This window comes from Malaclemys terrapin, chromosome 11, assembly GCF_027887155.1.
Source record: "Malaclemys terrapin pileata isolate rMalTer1 chromosome 11, rMalTer1.hap1, whole genome shotgun sequence".
Classification (NCBI taxonomy): domain Eukaryota; kingdom Metazoa; phylum Chordata; order Testudines; family Emydidae; genus Malaclemys; species Malaclemys terrapin.
The window spans coordinates 52384058-52405590 of NC_071515.1; the positions used below are offsets into that span (position 1 = coordinate 52384058).

Sequence of the window (21533 nt, forward strand, 5' to 3'; positions counted from 1 at the left end):
GACTCAAAGGAAACGATATTAATTGTAGCAAGACAATACACAGAAATGGAGCAGGCTGACTGAGCACCAGATTTACAGGGAGGTCTATGACTAATGACAAAATCAAGCCAACGTTGTAGATTAAAAAAGGAAAAGGACAGAGAGGAGGTCAGACAGGCAGGCAAGCTGACATTCTAATGCCATTCCAAACCCCCAAATCAGAATCCCTCTGCTGCTCAGCTCACTCTTTCTATCAGCACAGGACTGAGTTTGAATACTGGACGAGTTTCAGGAAGAGAAAGGTGAAAGGAAACCACATACTGTAGCCCCTTACACATTATTAGTCCAAGAAGATGTGGTGCCAAAGGAATATTACAATAGCGCACATGCTTTGAAATTGGAATACTATTTTTATAAACCTGCCAGGGAAAGCCTAATCAGTAATCTCAGCTATACGCGTGTTACTTTTTTAAACATACTATTACCCACTAGTTCCATGGTGACTCTGCTTCTCAGAGTTTTCCTCCTTCAGAGGAAACAGAAGATCAAAGGGTGGAAATACTTAATCAGTTTTAAAAATATATTAATCAGAACTCCTCAGCTTCTCTCTTTCTGCAATTATAGTGTGCTCTCATGATCTCTTGGGGGGGTGATACCAAGTAGTACTCACTTGCTGGGTTAGATACTTGGTATAAGTCAAATAGGGCATAAAAATAATATTATTAGATCTGGTCAAGGACTTTCTTTTCCCAGAAAAAATTGCGACAAAACCAAAAAAGTTTTCCTTTTTGTTCAAACTTTCTTCAAAAATGTTCAGGTTTTCATTGAAAAAACAAATCTGAAACATGTTTGGGTTTTGGCAACCACTATTATATATTTCATTTAGTTTTTTTATTTTAAACCACACATGATTGAATTCTGAAGAAAATCTGCAAGATTTTGACAAAAACAAACATTTTCTGAAAAATTTGTGTTATTGAAAAAAGCCATTTTCTGTAAAAGAAAACAATGTTTTGACCTGCTCTAATTATAATATGAGAAAGCACCAGCAGCGGGGAATCCTTCATAAAAGACACTAGCAATTTTATAAACTCTGACTATTCCAAGTGGTGGATAGAATGTCGGAGATCAGTATGGGGGTGTCTCTCTTTGCTTTATCATCCTCAGGGAATGCTCTCAATTTGATTTTTTTTTTTTAATTTACTAATTAAAAAAAAGTCACTTTCTGATGGAACTCCTTCTAAACAGCATGGCTGGATTTTTTTGTAATTAATTTGAAGAATGCACTGGTGGGGCACGCATGTCAGTTTCACTGTTTTACCTGCTAATCCTGAGTTGAAAATCACCGTGGGAGAGGCTGTTCCTGGCAGAGGGGGTGCTGATGGTGGCGGTGGGGGAGGCAGTGGAGGAGCTGGGGCTGTCTCTGCAGCTGGACCAGGAAGAGGTGGAGGTGGTGGTGGAGGCGGAGGTGGAGGTGGCATAGGTGCTGTCACAGGACCGTTTTGCACTACAAAAGGAAGGGGAAAAGACATGTTTGCATCTGAAAGCATTAATCAGAACAAAACCAACACCCACCAAAGAATTACCTATGAAAGAACTAAAAGCCACAAAACATTATGTCTCTGGGCTAGATTTCTCAGCGGATGTAAACTGAAGCTGGTAGCTTCACTGACTTCAACAGACCTATGCTGATGTAAAGCAGCTGATGATCTGGCCCCTAGTTACTATACATACCAGTGTATGCATCTCATTAAAAAGAATGAAACAAAACCATCTGCTCTGATCAGAGCAGACTTTGTTTTCTGCATCTGGGTTCAAACACTTTGGGTTTGTCAAGTTGGATCCATGAATATTCACTGTCGTGACTGTCTCTTGTGTGACAATGACCCTAAGTTACACCCTCAATGGAGCTTAAACCAGCATGAAACCAGTGAGAGTGAGATCAGGCACAGTGAGCTGCACCATCAACTTCCAACCTCACACCTGCCCCTTGAGTCGTACTATTTCTCACCTGTCTCAGATGTTGGTGGTAATGGTGGTAATGGGGGTGGAGGTGGCGGCAATGGTACTGAAGACGTAGCCCCAGTCACTGGTCCCACACATGTGCCAGCTGTAGCTTCTGACCCTGACGGCAGTGTCCCAGAGGCCACAGCAACAGGAAGAATAGAGATGTCACCATCACCTTTCTTCTGAATTTTAATGGTCCCTTGCTTTTCCAGTTCATGGATCTTTTTCTCCAGGGTTGACTGCCGCTGGATGGCTTCCTCTTTTTCTTTGACCATTTTTCTCAACGTGTGAACCTGGGTATTTGCATCTTTGTAAATTTCCTGCAGAATTGTCCAAAAGTAAAGAATTTACTTGCATTCAAACGACAGCACAGAGCCGAGCTAGAAACAGAATGACAGCATGGCACTGGATTGCCCCTTGTGCTCAGTGATAAAGCATTTTGATGAGAGCAATACCTCTTCATTTGCCCGAAAGAGGGTTCATTTTGCGTTTCCCCCCATGTTAGCATTAAGAATGTGTACATGAATGAGTTGTATAAGGAATCTCAACTCTGAGTACTAGGATAGAATTTGTGGCCATCAGTGCTAAAATATCTCCCAGGTAGACTACTAGGATTATGTTAATCCTAAATAAATAGTGTGGTATGATGATCATATATCAGCCGAACTGTGGCCTTTCCTTGCTTGCTCCATGTCCAGTTGCTATCTGCCTGGCCTGCCTATGAGCACATGTTGGACACTTGGTAGAAGCAGGGACAGAGCTGTGCCTGCCCCTGGTCTCTCCCCTTTGCCTTGCCTAGGAGTGGTGGCTGGGGACCTGTGCAACTGGCTCATATTCTGGGACAGGGATTGTATCCCCTAGTGTCCAGGGCATATGGGACCAATGGCCCATATCAGTGTGTAGGTAGCTGTACACGATAGCATGGCCGAAAACCTCTAAGGGCCTCTGAAGCCCTGATTCTGTCCTCCTAGCTGCCTGCCTTAAATGGGTATAGTTCTCTACTGTGGGTTGGGACCCCAGAGTGGGTCGTTTTAATGGGGTTGCCAGGGCTGGTGTTAAGACTTGCTGCGGCTCAGGGCTGAAGTCAAAATCGGAGCCCCACCACTCAGGGCTGAAGCCCTCAAGCTTTGGCACCCCCCAGGATGGCAGGGTTTGGGCGTTGGCCCCCCAGCTTGGGGTGGTGGGGCTTGGCCTTCGGTCCCCCTTCCCGGGGTCATGTAGTAATTTTTCTTGTCAGAAGGGGGTCACGGTGTAATGAAGTTTGAGAAACCTGCTCTACACCAATGATATAACTGTTTCCATATGACCTAATGTACTTCAGACAGGAAAAAAACAGAGACTAAAGACTTCATAAAAATCTACAAAATGAGAGAAACATATAACAGAGAAAAATATTTAATAGTGATGGAACTTGCCTATTGCTATTTCTTTAGCAAGACCCGCACAACCCTCTGTGGAGATTATATGTCACATCCGCGGCTAGTGTAAATTGGTGTAGCTCCATTCCCTATATAAATATAATTCTCTTTATGAGATCTATGGATGTAAAGTGCTGCACAGCACCTAAGATAATGTAGCTTTGGCTAGATACATACTACGGAGAAAGAAAGTCTTGATGCCTGAATATGCTGACAGTGTTTACCTGAAACACACCAGCTTGTTAGCTAGTCTTGATCTTGCTGTGCAAAGGCTAATGGGCTCTGCTGAGTCACTGAAATAGATATGCATCCGAAGAAGTGGGCAGTAGCCCACAAAAGCTTATGCTCTAATAGATTTGTTAGTCTCTAAGGTGCCACAAGTACTCCTGTTCTTTTTTGCGGATACAGACTAACGCGGCTGCTACTCTGAAACCTGAAATAGATAGCTCGTTATCCTGCCCAGATAAAAGGAGATGCTAATTTTTTGCTAGAGAGAGAGAGAGAATCTAGTGTGTGAGCTGAGCAGTCAGGAGTAAGTCAGTCTAGAAGCAGCCAGCCTGTGGAGAAGTTTTGGGCTGAAGTTTGTATTTTATTTAATTATCTTTTATATGATTAATGTCTGTGCTAATGAAGCCATACTCCAGGAAGGGAGTGAGTTTGGACTCTACACAGTGAGTGGACCGTATTTGACAGCACACAAGCAAGGCACCTGCTCAAATGCCACTGATGCTATGCACCTAAACTTTTTGAAGGCTTTAATTCAGCCTCTAATTTTCACCCACAATCAACTGTCTGCAAAACTATAGGTAGAATTAAATGCAGACATGAATGATAATGTTCAGACATCTACATGTCTAATTTGGCCAGGCAATCAGAGAGTTAAATGTCAGTTCTTTGCACCCACAAGTAAATCCGCCTGCCATCGATTATGGGTGCAAAGTTAAGAGGCCATTAAAAAAGTTCAATCCATAAAGTCTGAACCATGTGTAAACATCATGATTCACTGTCACACTCCCATTTCAAACAATGAATTCCATACTAAATACGAAATGAAATGGAGCTCTTTCTCCTGAATGTGACATTTGTCTGTAATGTCATCATCACACTTACTCGAACAACATCCAGTTCTTTGTTTCTCTGCATAAGCTGCTTTTCCAGTTCCACAATCTTCGCCATTGCTTCATTCTCTGTGTCTTGCAGTTTTTCCGATAACTGTAATTGAAAAAAAGATATTGATGGTAACGGATTTCTCAAACAACAATATCAGTATCACTAACTGGAAAAGTGGTACCTGGCAAGCTATTGACATTGGGCCAAATCCTGAAGTTTTTACTCAGTAAAGCTCCTATTGAAATCAATGGAAATATTGACTGAGTAAGGACTTCATTATTTGGTCCATGGGGCATGAACTGCATTGTTGATGGTCCTGTTAAATCTGAACATCATTTGCTAAATCTGATCAGCAGCCAACCCAATGGGACTGCAGTTATTGAGTCTGCTCAAGAAGAGAATATCCTACAAAGAAAGCAAGACTTCCGGGCCACTTTGAAAAAACAGTTAGGAAGTCATCACTTTACTTATAAACTGAGTAAGTTTGATCTGGAAATCACTGAGAGACAAAAAATCATGGAACCACACAATGCCATTTTTGCAAAGTAGAATCTGCATCCCTAGGGCCCATGTTTATTGTCTTTCAATGACTATCAGATCAGATTTGCTCATTTCACAAATAAAAATGTTTTGTTGTTGTTGTTTTTTGTAAATTGCCAATCCTACAAACTTAACTTGGATCTGAAAGCCAAACTAATTCTGACTGAACTGGAGTGTATTGTAAATGGTAATGTGCAATTGTCTTCTGCAGCTCTGAAAACTTTGAGATAAAGATTTTGCAGTTGGAACAAACATAATAAACAATTTTGTTAAAGCATGAACTTGAGAATTTCAAGTCTTCACTTGCATAGCCAAAGAGATTTTGTAGTGCAAACAGAAATAAGAGGCAGAAAAAAACTTGTTTTAGTAACTAAAGTAGCCAATTATGTCTCTAAACATTCATAGTTAGCAGATCTATTAAATAAGAACACACCATTTTTACCAAGGCATTTTTCAGCACAAAATACCTCTTTAAGGAAGAGGATATTATAGTCAGTTCTAACGGCTCTTGAGAAAGAATGTACTTGTTCTACGTCAAGCCAATGTTTAAAATTTGGAGTAAAGTCATGACAGGAATGAAAAAAAATTACTTTGGGGGTTATTTTTTAAGTCAGGAAAACACCTATTTTTAAAACAGGAAAGTCATATTTTCAAGACTAAAATAATTGATACCAAAAATGTCTGGCATGGAAAAACTAAAAGCTAACAGTGCATCTCAGAGTGATGCTGCACTTCAGTCCTCATTACTGAGCCATGTGGAACACACCTGAGCCTTTACCTCTTGAGGCCCTAGCAGTTTGTTTTATGAAGTCCAAGTGCATATCTGTTCTCTATCCATCTCCTTTCGGCATCAGACACAATCCTAATGCTCAGAGATTTAAAATAATCCCAAAGGCATGCTTCCTCAGTCTGTTTCTGATTTACACATACTTAGTGTATGTGTTGGAAGTCGCACAAAACTCTAACTGTACTTTTATGGCATGGAATGTTTATCTGCTCTATTTATTTGTACCGTATTGCTAAGGAATCTGCAATTTATATGTAAATTAGTTTTTCTGTCCATAACTCGATGCAGACCCAGGCTGCCAAGTGATTCCATCTGGAACTGTAATTCAACTGAAACTAAGAATTCTGGAACTATTGGAATCCATAAGCTCCAACCCACAAAGCTAGGACCATATATGCTTGATCAATGGTGAGGTTCCCACCAAGGACAACAGGAACTATATGCATGTGAAGCAGAACCAGTATGGGTCCCCCAGACAGGAACCAGGTGAGTCTGATCAGTCAGATTCTCTGGTTATGTCTACATTTGGAGCTAGGGGTGTGATTCTCAGCCTGATTCTCATACATGAGCTAGCTTTCTATGAGCTAGCATGTTAAAAAATATTACTGTAGCACGGGCAGCAGCAAGTGGCAGCATAAGCTATCCTGCCTGAGGACATACCCATGGGGTGGCTAGCCCATTCTACTGCTCGCCTCTGAATATACTACTGCAGCTACCTACTATTTTTGGCATACTAGCTTGATGAGAGCTAGCAGATTGAAATGTCTATTCAATATGGGAATCATAGAAATGTAGAACTGAAAGGGAACTTGAAAAGTCATCTAGTCCAGTCCCCTGCACTGAGGTCAGACTAAGAATTACCTAGACCATCCCTGACAGATGTTTGTCTAACCAGTTCTTAAAAACCTCCAATGACAGTGATTCCGCTGTCTCCCTAGGTAATTTGTTCCAGTGCTAAACTACCCTGACAGTTAGAAAGTTTTTCCGAATGTCTAACCTAAAACTTCCTTGCTGCAATCAGTGACTTCCAGATCAAAGTACTAAGTAAGAACTTTACCAATCAACATGTACCGGTTGTGTACATATGATCAGTGCTTAAGTGGTGGATTTTTCAAGATGCACAGTGACCTGTGTGCACATACTGGGAAGGAAAGAAGATTTTATGGTTAACTCTGACGATCTGGGGTCAGTTTCTAGTTCTAATCCAGACTCACTGTGTGACACTGGGCAAATCATTTAATCTCCCCTTGTCTCAGTTTGCCACATACAAAATGGGGATAATACTTTCCTAGCTCACAGGTAGGAGGGTAAATTCACTAATATCTGTGAGGTGTTCAGATGCTACAGAGATGGGGCAATATAAATACCTAGAGAGAGATAGACAGACATAACAATATTAGACCCAAACTACTAATCGGTGCAATTCTATTCTATTTAGACTCTTGTACCACAACAATCACTGTGGTATCTGAGAACCTAGTGCTTTTCCCCATCCCTGGCTATGGTCAAGTAAAACAAGATAATCAATTACTCAAAAGTATAGGAGGAACCCTTTTCTCAGTGAGTCTGTAAATGGCCTAGGAGCAAAGCCACCAATTAGCTAATGAGTGGAGAATATGAGGGCTAAAATACATTCTTGTGTGTCTTGTTTTTCATTACAAGTTCCTTGTGCAACAATAAAAACACATGGTTGTTGTTGAGGAGTAGCCACCACTACTTGATGTCATTTCATTGTTAACATGAATGATTCTAAATTGAATCCAGAGTCAGCTCTAAGTACGAAGAGAAGCAGCAGCCTCTGCCAAGTCCCCACTGACTCAAGATTGGAGGCCTCCCCACAAGAACTGCAGTAGGGGAGACTTGTCATGTCTCAAAAATGAAGGAAACATAAAGTGTAGTTTTCCCTACTGAGGTCATACCACACTTAGCAGCACCTGGATTTCCATAACCGGCTGCACAAGAAACCATTCCTGAGATGTTCTTTCCTGACATTTTTCAAGATTTGTTCAGATCTAGATGCCAAAAACCTGCTTAATCCATCATCAGGAAAACAGCCCAATGACTCCTCTTATGCAGAGGCTCCTGACACCCAGAGGTTCTACCTCTGGCTAAGTCTGTCCTTGCAGCAAGCCCATCAATATAAAGCACTAACAGCTTAGTCTTAACTAAGTCAAAGGTCATTTCAACTTTGCACTAACATGAGAAATATTTTCTTCCAGTTCTTCAACTCTTTCCAAGGCTGCGTTCTTGGTTTCAGCATCTTCAAGCAAAGCTCCCACATCAAACACATTGTCCAAGTAAGCTTGAATCTGCACCTGCAGTTTGTCACTCTCTGTGTGTTTCAGCTTCTGAAAGTCCAAAGTAAAAGAAGCGTCATGAAATGCATTCAGCAGCATGCAATGACAAGGCCGCAAATACTGAACGGATTCAAACACATTGCAATCAAGTTAGGCCCCATTTTCATAAGTGCTTAACTTTTTAAACATCACTGAGAGTTATAAATAATAAATGGCAAAATGTAAGGAGGCCCGCAAAAGTTGAGAACTTTAAAATTAAGCAGTAATTTTTTCTGTAGTAATATTGGCATTTTCTTTAATGGCAGGTGTTTGAGATCTTAACATCTGAATATGACTATTAACAGCACATAAGCAAGAGCAAGACACAGACAAAAGTACCAAGCAGAATGTGAAGACTCATTGATGTGCCATGTAAAATCTGTGACAAACATCTACGTATACACAGGAACAGGCTCACCCTGGGGTTGGTGTGGAGCCACGCCTCACCACTGCAGTGGAGGCGAGATGTTGTGGTCAGGGAGACAAAAAATACCTCCTGGAACTCCCCAGCATACAGACAGGTGCAGCCAGTTCTGCCAACTGGCACAAAAGGAGAGGAGGGGCTCTGCCTCCTTCCGACCCACTCTGGGCTGACTAGTGCCCCACGAGGCAGTAGGTGACAGTAATCTTTGCACTCAGGTAAATACATGGAATTCAACTGTGCCTGACCCCTGAATAAGATGAGGGAAAGGCTCTGTGTGCCTTCTGCCTTGTGTACCTGTGCAGAGGCTCTGTATCTGTTCTCTATTGTTCTGCCTGTGTTTGAGATGAGCCCACATAATTTGAAATGTTAACCTTTGAGCTGAATAGGCATAGGTCAGGAAGAGATTGTGATGAAATATCTTTTTAGATGAACTACAGTTTTTGTGCTGGCTGAAGATCATCCTCAATATAGAACGGAGTGCTCAGTGTCAATGTGTACATGTTCCTAGCAGAGAGCAAAAAGTAGCTCTGGCTCTGTTATCACTGAGCAGAGCCAAAAACCAGCAGGAACAGACGAACTCCTAAGCAACAAAAATACTGTTTTCCATGTAAATGTTCCCAATAATAAAACACTGGGGGAGAGAGAAATACATGGGGATAGGGAACAAATGTGGTATAAAAGCAGCAATCTCTTTAAATAGAACATTTCCAGAAGGTGCCAGTAAATCTCTAAAGTGGGGGACTTCTAGTCACCATTCAGTAGGAAAATGTTATTTTTTAATCTTAGGACCACAGCATTTAATCATTTGAAGATATACTACCCTATGCTGTGTCTGCTCAACAAATTCTCCCCACCTTACCTGGTCACCAAGGCTCTGATTCAGCAAGGTGCCTAACTCACATGCTTAAAAGTCGGACATGTGCTTAAGTACCTTGCTCCATTGGGCCCCAAAGAACAGAACCAGACCAATTCATTGACGTTACGAAGGATGAATTTGGTTCATTATGGCCAGCTGTAAGGCTCAACTTTGGAACAAACTTAGGTTTGGGGAAATGAATATTACAAGATGAGGGTCAAATTTTCATCCATGCTCCATGAGCAGGTTTACATCAATGGTCTCAGTTTAGCAGAGACAATTGCTACACTTTTAGAAAATATGTATAATCTCCTTACTCTGTCCCCTCCAAAAGCTCTCCTGGTTCAATGGACTTCAGGGGAGTTAAAAGGCTTGTCCCTATTTTTCTCCCCAATGTCCCTTTTATAGATTTCCATTGTAGGTATGTCTCCCACTGCACATAACAGGAGTTCTGTACCTGGAAGCAGGGGAGAAGATACCCCTTACTTGCTAGGTAAGAAGTATTACTGAATCCCTAGAGCCACTAACATGATTAGCTCCTAGAGAAGATAAATGTTTAAGACTAGGAGAGTTAGGCAGACTTATTGACTCTTTCAGTGTGAGGGCAATGCTGTTGGGGATAAAGAAATATAAAGAGATGAGGGGAATGAAATAATCAAGGTAGCATGAACAATGTAAGGATAGTTCTGCTGACAACAGACATCATGCTACCAAGTGTCTGAGGTTACTTCTTCCTTTTGCTTCAATTTGTCATTTTTACCGAGTGATCATTTACTCATTGCTTTGCCATACTCATGGTTTGATTCCTGCTGCCCAGAGGATGGTGTTTCTGGAGCCAAGAATCCATGAGTCCCATTGCTGAGCATGGGGGTAGGGACTGAGAAAAGCTCTCAGAAGCTGTCACTGGGTTTACTTTGCTGCTTTGAGGCTACTAGCAGAAAACGGTTTAGCTGCCCAGATGTCTGAAATGAGCCCAGCCCTCTCAGCAGAGAGGTCATTATATTAGATTCAGGTTCCAGCTCTCTTGGAACAAAGATCACTATGCTGGAAGTGTGTGCTATGTACGGTTTCATTCACCTTACCGGGAACAGCAACTGATCGCACATTTTGATCAAAAAAATACAGAGCAAGGACCAAATTCACTCAAAGGTCTGTGTTCAGCTTGGAGCAGGGCCCCCAGTATCAGAACGTCTACCTGGGAGGCTGCAGCAACACAAAATGCTTTCAACATCCCCCAAGAGACCGGAAAGCAGCCCTCACAACTCCGGAAGTGAGCTGTGCTGGCCAATTAAGGCAGTGGGGAATGGACTGAGGCAGTGAATCCAAGCTATTGCTTTTGCAGTTAGGGGTTCTCTAGAGCCTATAACATTGTAAAGCTGCCCTCCTAAAATGGAGTCCAGAAGGGAGGTTAGAGGTCTACCACCTGGGATGGAGTGGCCCTTGCCGGCACGGAGAGGCACAATCTGCAAGTCTCTGCACTTGCAGAGAGCCCAATTGTCATTCAAGCCATGCAGAGGCTGGCACTGTACAAATATGTTAATCCATTTGGGAAATAATGACCAGTTCTGGTCAGAGTAAAACCAGGCCATACTCACATCCAAATATTCGTCCAGGCCTAACTTCGTAAATTCATACTGGAGATGAACTCTGAAATTCATGTCCTCTACTGAATGGACTACAATGTTGATGAACTGCATACATGCCACCTGTGGGGGAAGAATCATCACAGAGGGAAAATTTAACAAGAAATAGAGGTGCATCCTTTGTTTTGTACAGAATGCTAGGATTTGCCACACTGCATAAGAGTATTTAAAGATGATTCTCCTCCCTCCTACCCAGGGATAATAGCTCATGCTTCAGATAGAGAAGGAAAAAAATCTGCTACAAACCTGGCCAATTGAACAGCAGATAGTGTGTGCAAAGGCAGCATGTCTTTGTGACATCACGAAAAGCACAAGATTTGGGGCCTGATCCTAAATCCAGCAAAGTCAAAGGAAGGACTCCCGCTGACTTCAACGGGGATTGGTTCATGCCCTCTGTTTTGACAAACATTACTACAGATGTTATGATTGTTTAATGTTGTCATATTTACCATATATGGAAACTCTCTGATTTTCTTCTAAGAGTCAGATGTTTTGTTTAAAGTAGTGGATCCTGGCTTAAAAGGTGTTTGTTTATCCTGATGAATGGAAATGTGGGATTCCAAAAGTTCAGGAATGTCTGTAGAGCCCAGCTTTGTTTTATAGTGCCCTTTACATTGTCCACGGAAATAAAATGTTTTCCAGGCAATCGTTAGATTGTCCATCCGGTGTTAGATTTCCATCTGACTACAGAAGTAATTTAATTAGCTCTTGAGAAGAAAACGTCATTTTTCAAATGAAGGCCACAATTCTTTCCTTTAACAATGATACGTGCATTTTGTTTTGCAACTTGCTGGCACTGTTAAATTAGACAACAGGACTGGGCATTTTAAATGGAAGGTGCCTTGTTGTTGTTCTTGGAGATTTCAAAATCCAAGATTTAGTAACTAATGATAAGATTCATACTACTTAGCATATAAATTAACACAGACACAATGAAAGAAACAAACTCTCCCAAGCAAGGTCATCTGGAGCCATCACTACAACCACTCCATAACAGATGAGACAGGGTGGTGCTGAGGCTGATGGCAGAAGGATAGCTGCAAAATGCAGGGTGTCAGGTTATATCACCCAACTGAGCTTGCCTGTTCGTTTTATATAGATCTAGCTTTCCATAGCGATAGTTGTTGGGCCAAATTCTGCCCTGAGGTACATGTTCCCAGCTCCTATTTAATTCAGTGGAAGTTGCACGTGCTTATCTGACCACAGAATTTGCCAGATTCGTCTCAGTTATTTTGATAAATGTCTTTGTATAGTTGTTACCTTTAAGCAGTAAAATCGAGTACTGATATATATGTTTGATAGATTTTTCAGTTAATAGGCTACACTGTCTATTTTTTTCAGTTACACAGGTATTATAGTGTAAATAAAACAATACTGTATGTGTGTTTAAAAACAGTCAGTCAATCTGTTTAGGACTAACCTGAAAGAAGATTAATCCCATGCAGCATGATTTACATACAGCCAAGAGTTCAAGAACAATCTACCCCTTTGGGGTCAATCAACATTTTGCAGGAAGAAGTAAACAAACAGGAGGACTACGCTTTGAATTACCACCTACCAGAACACAATAAAAAGAATGCCAGCTAATTCCGCCTCCTGGCTGTTTTTGTAGAGACCGCCTCCAGGCGGTCAAAGAGTTGCTAATACAACATCTTGGGCACATAGCAAACTGATTAACCAAGAGTTAAACATAGCTTGTGTCAAATGATTGTGTGTGTGTATGTGTGTGTGTGTGTGTGTGTGTAATATCCATACTGCGTGTTTTATTTAAATATTCTGTTTCCAGAAAATATTGTTTAGGTCCCCAACAATGCAAATACAGTTGTGGTTAAGTGTAGGGATATGCCTAAATGACAACCTCCTTCTCCCCCTGATTCAAAGACCCTTTGCATTTGGGAGGTGTGTGCAGAGGGCGGTGTGGGGGGGAGGCATGTGTGTACAGGAGAGGGGGACAGTGGACCCATTTCTAATTGGAAAGCACTCCCTTAACATGGCTAGAAAACTAACTTAATTATGTGAATCTTTATAGTACAATATATTCTTCTCAAGTTTCCATAATCAAGAACTCTTTTTTCCTAGTACCACTACTGGCCCTAAACTGCTGAGCAATGGCACACTGGAGGGTAATTTAACAGAGGGCCAAATCCTCTAATTTTAGAATGATCTGTTACACTCTCTTATTTTGCTTAATAAATTCTTGCAACAATGGGGCAAATCCTGAGGTCCTTTCTCAGGCCCTAATCCTGCAAACATTTATACACATGAGTAAAGAGTTTACTAGATCAAAGTAATTGAATGTAAGAATTATTTTTAAAATTAAACAGTAATGAGTTACTGACAACAGTAACAACCCTCTCTAAAACACTTCTTTTTAGTTACTCTTTCCTCTTTTCACATTAACGCCCTCTTATTTACCTCCACCCCCATGTCAGGATATAGTTAACAGAAAATCCTTTTTGTTATCTTCTCCAGTTGACATCAAGCTGAAGTCAAGTAGCTGCAGAAATATCTTTATGTTCAGCTATAACTTGAATTATTACTCAAGTTTTAACAATGCCTCCCGGAGTCCTGATTTTTTGGCATAATTTTTTATCATCCTGCCATAACTGACTTTGGCAGATGTTACAAACCCAAATGCTCACACAATATAGGTGGTTCATCAATCCAACATGGAAGAACTCTCCACATTGGCTCTCTCTTTATGGTCTAGCTTTCCCCCATAACCCTGAAGCATATTTGTCATAGGTTGTTTTTAACAGCAAGTGGATATAGTCAGAACCAGATGGTGACAAAAGGATCCAATCTGTCAAACCATTTGTCATTAATTTTCTGTCTTTCTGCTGCAGGCCTGTCAAGTATTTAATCACTTACAAAAGTAGATGGAAGCAACCCAAGGACACAGATTTTATTAGTAATGGGCCAGCTCTTGACAATCCTTATTCAGAGACATGTTGTTCCATTTCAAATCAGATTTCAACATTGACTTCAATGATGAGCTCTAAAAATTCAATGAGTCAATAAGGCCCTTTACTCGGGGGGGGGGGCATGGATCAGCATTCACATAATATGCCCTGTCAGTACCCAGAGACAACTGGCCCCACTTTCAGAGAGCACAGTGGGATGGTGCAAGGAAGGATAGGTAGGCATCAACAGGACCTAAATAAGAACTTCATGATTTGGTCCATAATGCATACTCAGTTACATAGGGCCATAACTATATACAGAATCTAACATAACATAGAAAAGACACACTCTACCCTTAGAGCAGGTATTTAATAAGTGTAGGCTTGGAAGGATTTGCTTATTATTGGTAAATCCCACCATACTCTCACAAACAATTTCACTATGCACTCACAAAGAAATAAAACAAATTCCATTGATAATAATTGAAAATTACAGATAGGCAAAGTAAGAAAAATGCTGCTTGAGAAATTATTAGCATTTGATTTAAGGGTATTTACTTTGTATATTTTGACATGTGACATTGACAATTTGTGTTTTAATAGTTATAAAGCTTTAACTTTTTGAATCTCAAAATCTACTGTCATTAAATAATTATCATCTGACCCCTCCATTGTCTCACCATCCCGTATCTTCCTGCAATTGTGAAATTTTAAATCAATAAAAACTGAAAAAATCCTTAAAGCCCATAAATTTGCACAACTGTAAAAATTTCAAGTTATAAAAATCCTTAAAAAATGCTTAAAAATAAACATTGATATTACCTGTTGAAATTATGAAAAAATAAAAACTGAATTCTGTCAAGCCTGGATATATGTAAGTAAAGGTTAGTTTTTCAATATAGTTGGATACTTCCTGGTGGCCTGTGGAGAGCTGGCTGACCACATGGTTCTGTCTTCTTGTTTCCAGCTGCTAAATTGCAGTAAAAGAGGCTAAAAATACACTGAATACTACCCACATATTACTTTTCCATGTAAGCAATTGCTGGAGTCGTTACAGGGATATTATATGATCACGAACAGGTAGGGATATTGCCTTTGTGAATCTCCGTAAGACAAATCTTTCTATTGAGTTGAAGCCAAAAATGCGACAAAGTTTGAGAATACTTAATCTATATGGTGCCTACCACAATGGAGCTCTGGTCCCACCCTGGAGCTCCAGGTGCCGCTGCAATACTACTAACAAAGAGCAAGAACAAGATTGGATGGAGTTCAATAAGCTTAGTATAGTTATTTTAGATTTTGTAAAGCTTTTGTTTCAACATGAGAAAGTAGCCACAGAATTTTGTTTACTGGACAAGCCCAAAGACCGCAGTTTAAACATTCTTTATTGGGTGTCATGTTCTGTTGTTTTTTAAGAGCTCAAATATCAAAAGAAGCAGATGGTTTATTGGATTGGTATTTAGACATTTTGTTTTTACTTCTCCATCATGGGTTTGAGTTTGGCCCAAGTTTGCAGGGGCTGAAAATCATTGCCATGGGACTGCAGTTGAAAACCTACGTGAAACGTCATGGTGGTCTTAATCTAATTCCTAATGGACAGAAGTTCACACTACAAAACCCATCAACACAACTGGCAGTAAGTGCCCTCCTTGTTGGAAGTCTTAGCAGAAAGGCCAATGCTTGAATGGGCACAGAGACGGAACCATCCTCTCACCCCAAGAGGTGGTCAAATTTGAGACATATCGGCATGGGCAGCATTCTGAAACTTGCAATGGTGAAGCCTGGGTTGTGTTTGTTCTGTGAATAAATAGAGGGCTTTGATTCCAGGGCTTTCAAGCTGACACCTTTAGGAAATACTAAAATTGACTTACGGTACATTTTTCAGACCTACGTTAAGGCTCAATTCATAACAAATTCCTTATGTTCACCATTTAAACTCATTCATCATGTCATGATTAATCAGAGTTTGCAATGCAAGATCTGGAGTTTGGTGTGTATGGGTGCCAATGTACTCTTCTGCTATGTTTCTATTTCCTTCCCTGTTTCAGGGGAAGTGGAGTCTGTGAAAATGCACAAGCAAATTGAGGAACCAATAGTGGTAAAAACTAGTGTTATATTTATCTACAGATAAGGAAGGACAACAGCTGCAATGAGTCTTGGTCATACTTCCCTGTCATATGATGTGATGTGAAGGGTGTTTGAGGATGTTGGCATCTGTACACTATGCACATCTTGATATTTCAGATATTTACTATTCTCCCACCCCGTTAGAGTGCACAGTACTACAAACAAGTCCTCCAATTGTGCCTGCCAATGATCACATACTGTGATATTATAGTATCAGACAGTTTTACAAAAGCCTTTCCACGACATCAAAAGTGCCCACATTTTCTGTTACCAAGGGCCATACTGGCAACTGACTATGGGCCCAAAGGTAGACATTAAACTGGATAAAAGGGAGCACACTGTAGCAAACTTCATTTTTGACATTTAGATGGCCCTTCTTACTGATTGCCAGCTTTATTGTTAAATATATGGCATCTAAAGGCCCCATCTGTGATCAGGGCCGCACCATGATAAACACTATACACATGGTAAGTGACTGTCCCTCCCGTAAGAGTTTACAATCTGAACCGACAAGACAGATAAAGGACAGAAGGGGAGACACAGGCGCAGGGAGCCTCACAGCACATCACTGGTGTAGCTGGGTCTAGAATACAGGTTTCCAAGTCCCAGACTGATGCTCTATTGAGTGGTCCACACATATAGCCCATAAGTACAGTAGCTAATAATAACACATCCTGAGAGTATCAATAGCAAAATTTGAGCAAAGTAAAGAATGGAAGCTATGTACGTTTGAAGATATTCAATACATAATTAACAGAAAAAATGTATGTAAATCTCAAAGGAGTATCGGGGAACAGGAAGGGACATAGCAAAAAGGAAAGTTTAAGTTTACTAATGACAATAAGTTTAAGACTTACCATAAAGTCTATATTGTTGTCTTCATTTCGGAAGTGTTCCATCAGCTTCTCAAAGCGCTGTTTCTCTCCACAAACCTGCAAAGGAATCACAGTGTACAGTAACTCCGCACTTAATGTCATCCCGGTTAACATTATTTCGTTGTTATGTTGCTGATCAATTAGGGAACATGCTCGTTTAAAGTTGTGTAATGCTCCCTTCTAACGTCGTTTGGCAGCCGCCTGCTTTGTCCACTGCTTGCAGGAAGAGCAGCCCGTTGCAGCTAGCTGGTGGGGGCTGGGAACCAGGGTGGAGCGGCAGCCCCCCTATCAGCTCCCTGCTCCCCTAAGTTCCCTGTGCAGCAGCTGCCCAGCAGGCTAGCAATTGCAGCTGTCCCTCCCCCCACTGCCATGTGCTGCTCCTGCCCTCTGCCTTGGAGCTGCTCCCCAAGACTCCTGCTTGCTGTGCAGGGGGAGGGAAGGAAGAGGGGGGCTAATGTCAGGGTGTCCCCCTCCCCCCTGCTCCTGCACCCCGCTTACTCCATCTTCCATAGAGCAGGGGGGACACACCAGGGCTCAGGACAGAGGGAGCTTACAGCAGCTGCAGTGTCAGCAAGCTGATCTAATTAACAAGGCAGTGTACTTAAAGGAGAAATGCGCATATCTCCCTCCATTCCTGCTGCCTTGTAGAGTGAGAGAGTTAACCCTTGAGGGCTCAGCCAATTGCTAGTTCATCATTTAGCAGTAAGGGAAATATCCCACCCTCTGACTCCTCCAGCTCCACCAAGCTTCACAATCCTCATCACTGTGTACCACTATTAAATTGTTTGTTTAAAACTTATACTGTGTGTGTGTGTGTGTGTGTGTGTGTGTATATATATATATATAATATAGTCTTTTGTCTGGTGAAAAAAATTTCCCTGGAACCTAACCCCCTCATCTACATTAATTCTTATGGGGAAATTGGATTCGCTTAACATCGTTTACCTTAAAGTCGCATTTTTCAGGAACATAACTACAATGTTAAGTGAGGAGTTACTGTATCTGTTACACAACCACCCACTAGAGGGAGTGCTAAAAACATTAAAACCAAGCTTACATGCTTATTCACAATCCTTTATGCACCAACAGTCTCTTCCCTTATTCAGATTATTTTCTTCATGACAAGTCGCTGCACAAACATTTTTGACCCTCCAAACTCTGACCATCATCTGTGCTGCAAGTCACCAGAATCAGAACTCAGGCTTAATTATAAAAGAATACTTTGCATGTTTCCTTGCCTTTAAAAAATTTAGGCCAGATCATCAGCTGATGTAAACTGGTGTAGTCAATGGTGGTGAAGCCAACGGAACTATGGCAGTTTACACCAGAGGCGGATGTAGCCCTCTAGCCCGTTTACTAACCAATCATGTTAGATTCTTTTCCCCCTCAACACATTTGAATGTAATGCCATGCTGCAGAAGACCAAATTACAAGGTGAAAAACCATGAAAATTATCCTCTGTCAAATTTAGAGGTGATATAAGTCAAACACTGGTAAGTCTGTGTAAATGTTAGCTGGTGTGAGTTATATGGCAAAAGGTAGAACAACAGGACCGATGGCAGGAAAAGCAACCAACAAAAGGAAGAAATAAGCTCTGAGATAAAGGAGGTCTCAGTACTTTATTTTATATCTTTACATCTTTCTAATAGTTAGTTTCCCAGTTTTGATCCCACTCTCCTGACTCCTCCGCATAATACATTGTTTATACCAATTTACAGCAGAGTTGCAACACAGTAAATAAGTTGAAGGGTGAAGGAAACTGGAGTGAATGAGTGCTACAACCATAACGAGGAGGACATAAATAGATTGCTAGAAAAATCCGACGTCCTCTCATTCCCCACCCAAGAACTGCATTTCTTAACACTGATGTGTAATCTAGGCCATCATTTATATACTTTCAGAATCTGGCCACAAGAAACTAAATTCCAGGAGTCTCTTCTCCTCAAAAAGCAGTTCAAATGAGACAGACAAGATAACTCACCTAGAGAGAGACTTAAGCGCCTTTCACTACCAGATGGGGGAGCACTGATTCATAGCCCCATAGAATCATAGAAAATTAGGGTTGGAAGAGACCTCAGGAGGTCATCTAGTCCAACCCCCTGCTCAAAGCAGGACCAACACCAACTAAATCATTCCAGCCAGGGCTTTGTCAAGCCAGGCCTTAAAAATCTTTAAGGATGGAGATTCCAGCACCTCCCTAGGTAACCCATTCCAGTGCTTCACCACCCTCCTAGTGAAATAGTGTTTCCTAATATCCAACCTAGACCTCCACCACTGCAACTTGAGACCAATGCTCCTTGTTCTGTCATCTGCCACCACTGAAAACAGCCGAGCTCCATCCTCTTTGGAACCCCCTTCAAGTAGTTGAAGGCTGCTATCAAATCTCCCCTCACTCTGCAGACTAAACAAGCCCAGTTCCCTCAGCCGCTCCTCATATGTCATGTGCTCCAGCCCCCCAACTCTCCTTCTAATAAAGTGCTTGAAGCTCAACTTCACTGGATCTGACTTTACTACAGGGCCAATCTGCTTCCTCCCCTGTGAGGTCAGGGGGCCCTTGGCAGAAGAATTTCTGCTGCACATGGGGGAAATGGTGGGGAAGAATTGGGCAAGGCCACATAGGGCTCCCTTGCATGGCACAGAAATTTGCCTCTGCGGAGAGAGTCAGAAAGGTGTAAGTGGCAGATAGGTCTTGTACGGGCACCCGGCACTAGGGTAAATTTAAATTATATCAAATAGGTGAGCTGCAACAGCAGCTCACAGGCAGTGAGCAGCACACAGATTCCCTTACTCCCCGCAAATACCCTTTGAGGCTAGTGAGATTGCTTGCTGGAGTAAGGGTTTGTGCTTGTGCATTTCTTTGCAGGATCAGGACCTAAAGTTGGAGGGGGATCACAGTGCAGCAGTCACAAAAGTTCCAGTGTTGGTATGAATACCAGAGATTAGGAACCACCGTCTTTAAGCACTGCACTAAATAACACGGTGGGTCAAATTCATTCCCAGTGTAACAGCACAGATTCAGATCAAGAACAGAACAGAACAAAATAACAATGGTTTAAAAGAATTTGAGATTCTCAGGGGAAACCAGTAAGATTAATGTGGTTAAATACCCTAACAAATCAATACATAACAGTACACAGATAACAAGAATACATAAGCTAGCTAGCTGTTGCCATTTATTCCAGAAAAAGAAAAAAATCCATAGATCTATTTGCTTGCACATGGAAAACAACTTGAATTATTTATTATCAAAGGTAATTGTTTCCAGTCAACAGCCATATGTCTTATGCTCTCCAGTGCATTTCTATTTTTCAGATATGTTTGCTTACGTATGTCAATGCTTTTAAGAGGCTAAACTGTGATATATAATCACTGTATTCACTAAAACTTGATTTTACACTAATACTGTAGTTCATAGCCTCTGGGCCACATTTTTTAAAGGGGACTTGGCTTGGTTGCTCATTTCTGCACCTGTAAATCATTTATGCCTCCCACAGAATATAATTTATGTGTACAAATGGCATCTAGCTAGCTCATTTGCAAGTGAAAATATCATTTGCACACACAGATTCTGTGCTATTTATATAGGCACCATCTATTATGTGCATATAAAATAGCAATCACAGGCACAGATTTAGAGGCTGTAGTTGGACATGTGTCCCTACTGTACATGTACTGGCACCAATCACTATGAAACTTCTTGTACTGGAGAGTTATAAATGTTTTCTGGCCAAATTCTGCTGTCAGATATGGGTGTAGGCGCCTTCTAATGAAGTCAGTGACAGCCCAGCATACACCTGAAGCCAGGGAGAGAATTTTCCTGCTTAGACCTTGAGCTCATTTCTGCTGCCCTTCAATTCAATGGCAAACTCCCAGTGATGTCAGCAAGAACAGGAATTGGCCCATTATGTTTTCATATAAAGATGTGTCTTTATCGGGGCAGTGCATATCTGAGTGAATTGATACTCACACCTTTATTAGTACTGCATCAAATTATGCTCTCGACTGTGCCTGCCTCAGAAAGAGATTCCTAGCACAGGTATGGAATATGTGGCCAGTGGGATTATAATTGGAAAAGCTATGCTGATGGGGAAGGACCCAAGAGAGCAGCATAGAGGAGCTAGACCTCAGCAGGACTGGAACTTCCCTTTTTTTGTGGATTCTCAGGATCTGTGAGGATTAAAGGCCACACCCTTTGCCTTCCCAAATCTTAGTCCCAAGGGGAGACCTAGCTGGAAAATCTGGGAGGCACTGTTGGCAATTCTCATGGTTTTATCAATAGTCTCAGGATATTTGGTGTTTTTCTTAAAGTCCCAGCTCCTAGAATCATGTGAGCCTCAGATTTCATTAAAAAGGGAGGGGAAAAAAGAAGTTTCTAGGCCCAGGTTGTGAAGAAAAGCTCAAAAATGGGACCCGAGTGCAAGCTAAGGCTTAAAAACCAGACGGCAAAAAAACAAACACAAAAAAAACCCAACCAAATTGTGTTTTTGCAAATCTCATGATTTCTTGGGGCCTGACCCATGATTTTTGA

At 41.4% G+C, this 21533-nt stretch overlaps 1 protein-coding gene across 4 annotated transcripts in view; it reads right to left on the bottom strand.

Moving 5' to 3' along the window:
• Positions 1 to 21533, bottom strand: part of FMNL2 (formin like 2) — a 270726-nt gene that overhangs the window by 23085 nt on the left and 226108 nt on the right. For all 4 annotated transcript variants that reach the window (XM_054044088.1, XM_054044091.1, XM_054044089.1 and 1 more), the window contains exons 10-15: positions 16988 to 17062; positions 11053 to 11163; positions 8040 to 8189; positions 4515 to 4616; positions 1991 to 2306; positions 1301 to 1486 (exon numbers count right to left, since the gene is read on the bottom strand). In XM_054044088.1, the coding sequence (XP_053900063.1) occupies positions 1301 to 1486; positions 1991 to 2306; positions 4515 to 4616; positions 8040 to 8189; positions 11053 to 11163; positions 16988 to 17062 (940 nt within the window). The remainder of the gene's footprint in view (positions 1 to 1300; positions 1487 to 1990; positions 2307 to 4514; positions 4617 to 8039; positions 8190 to 11052; positions 11164 to 16987; positions 17063 to 21533) is intronic.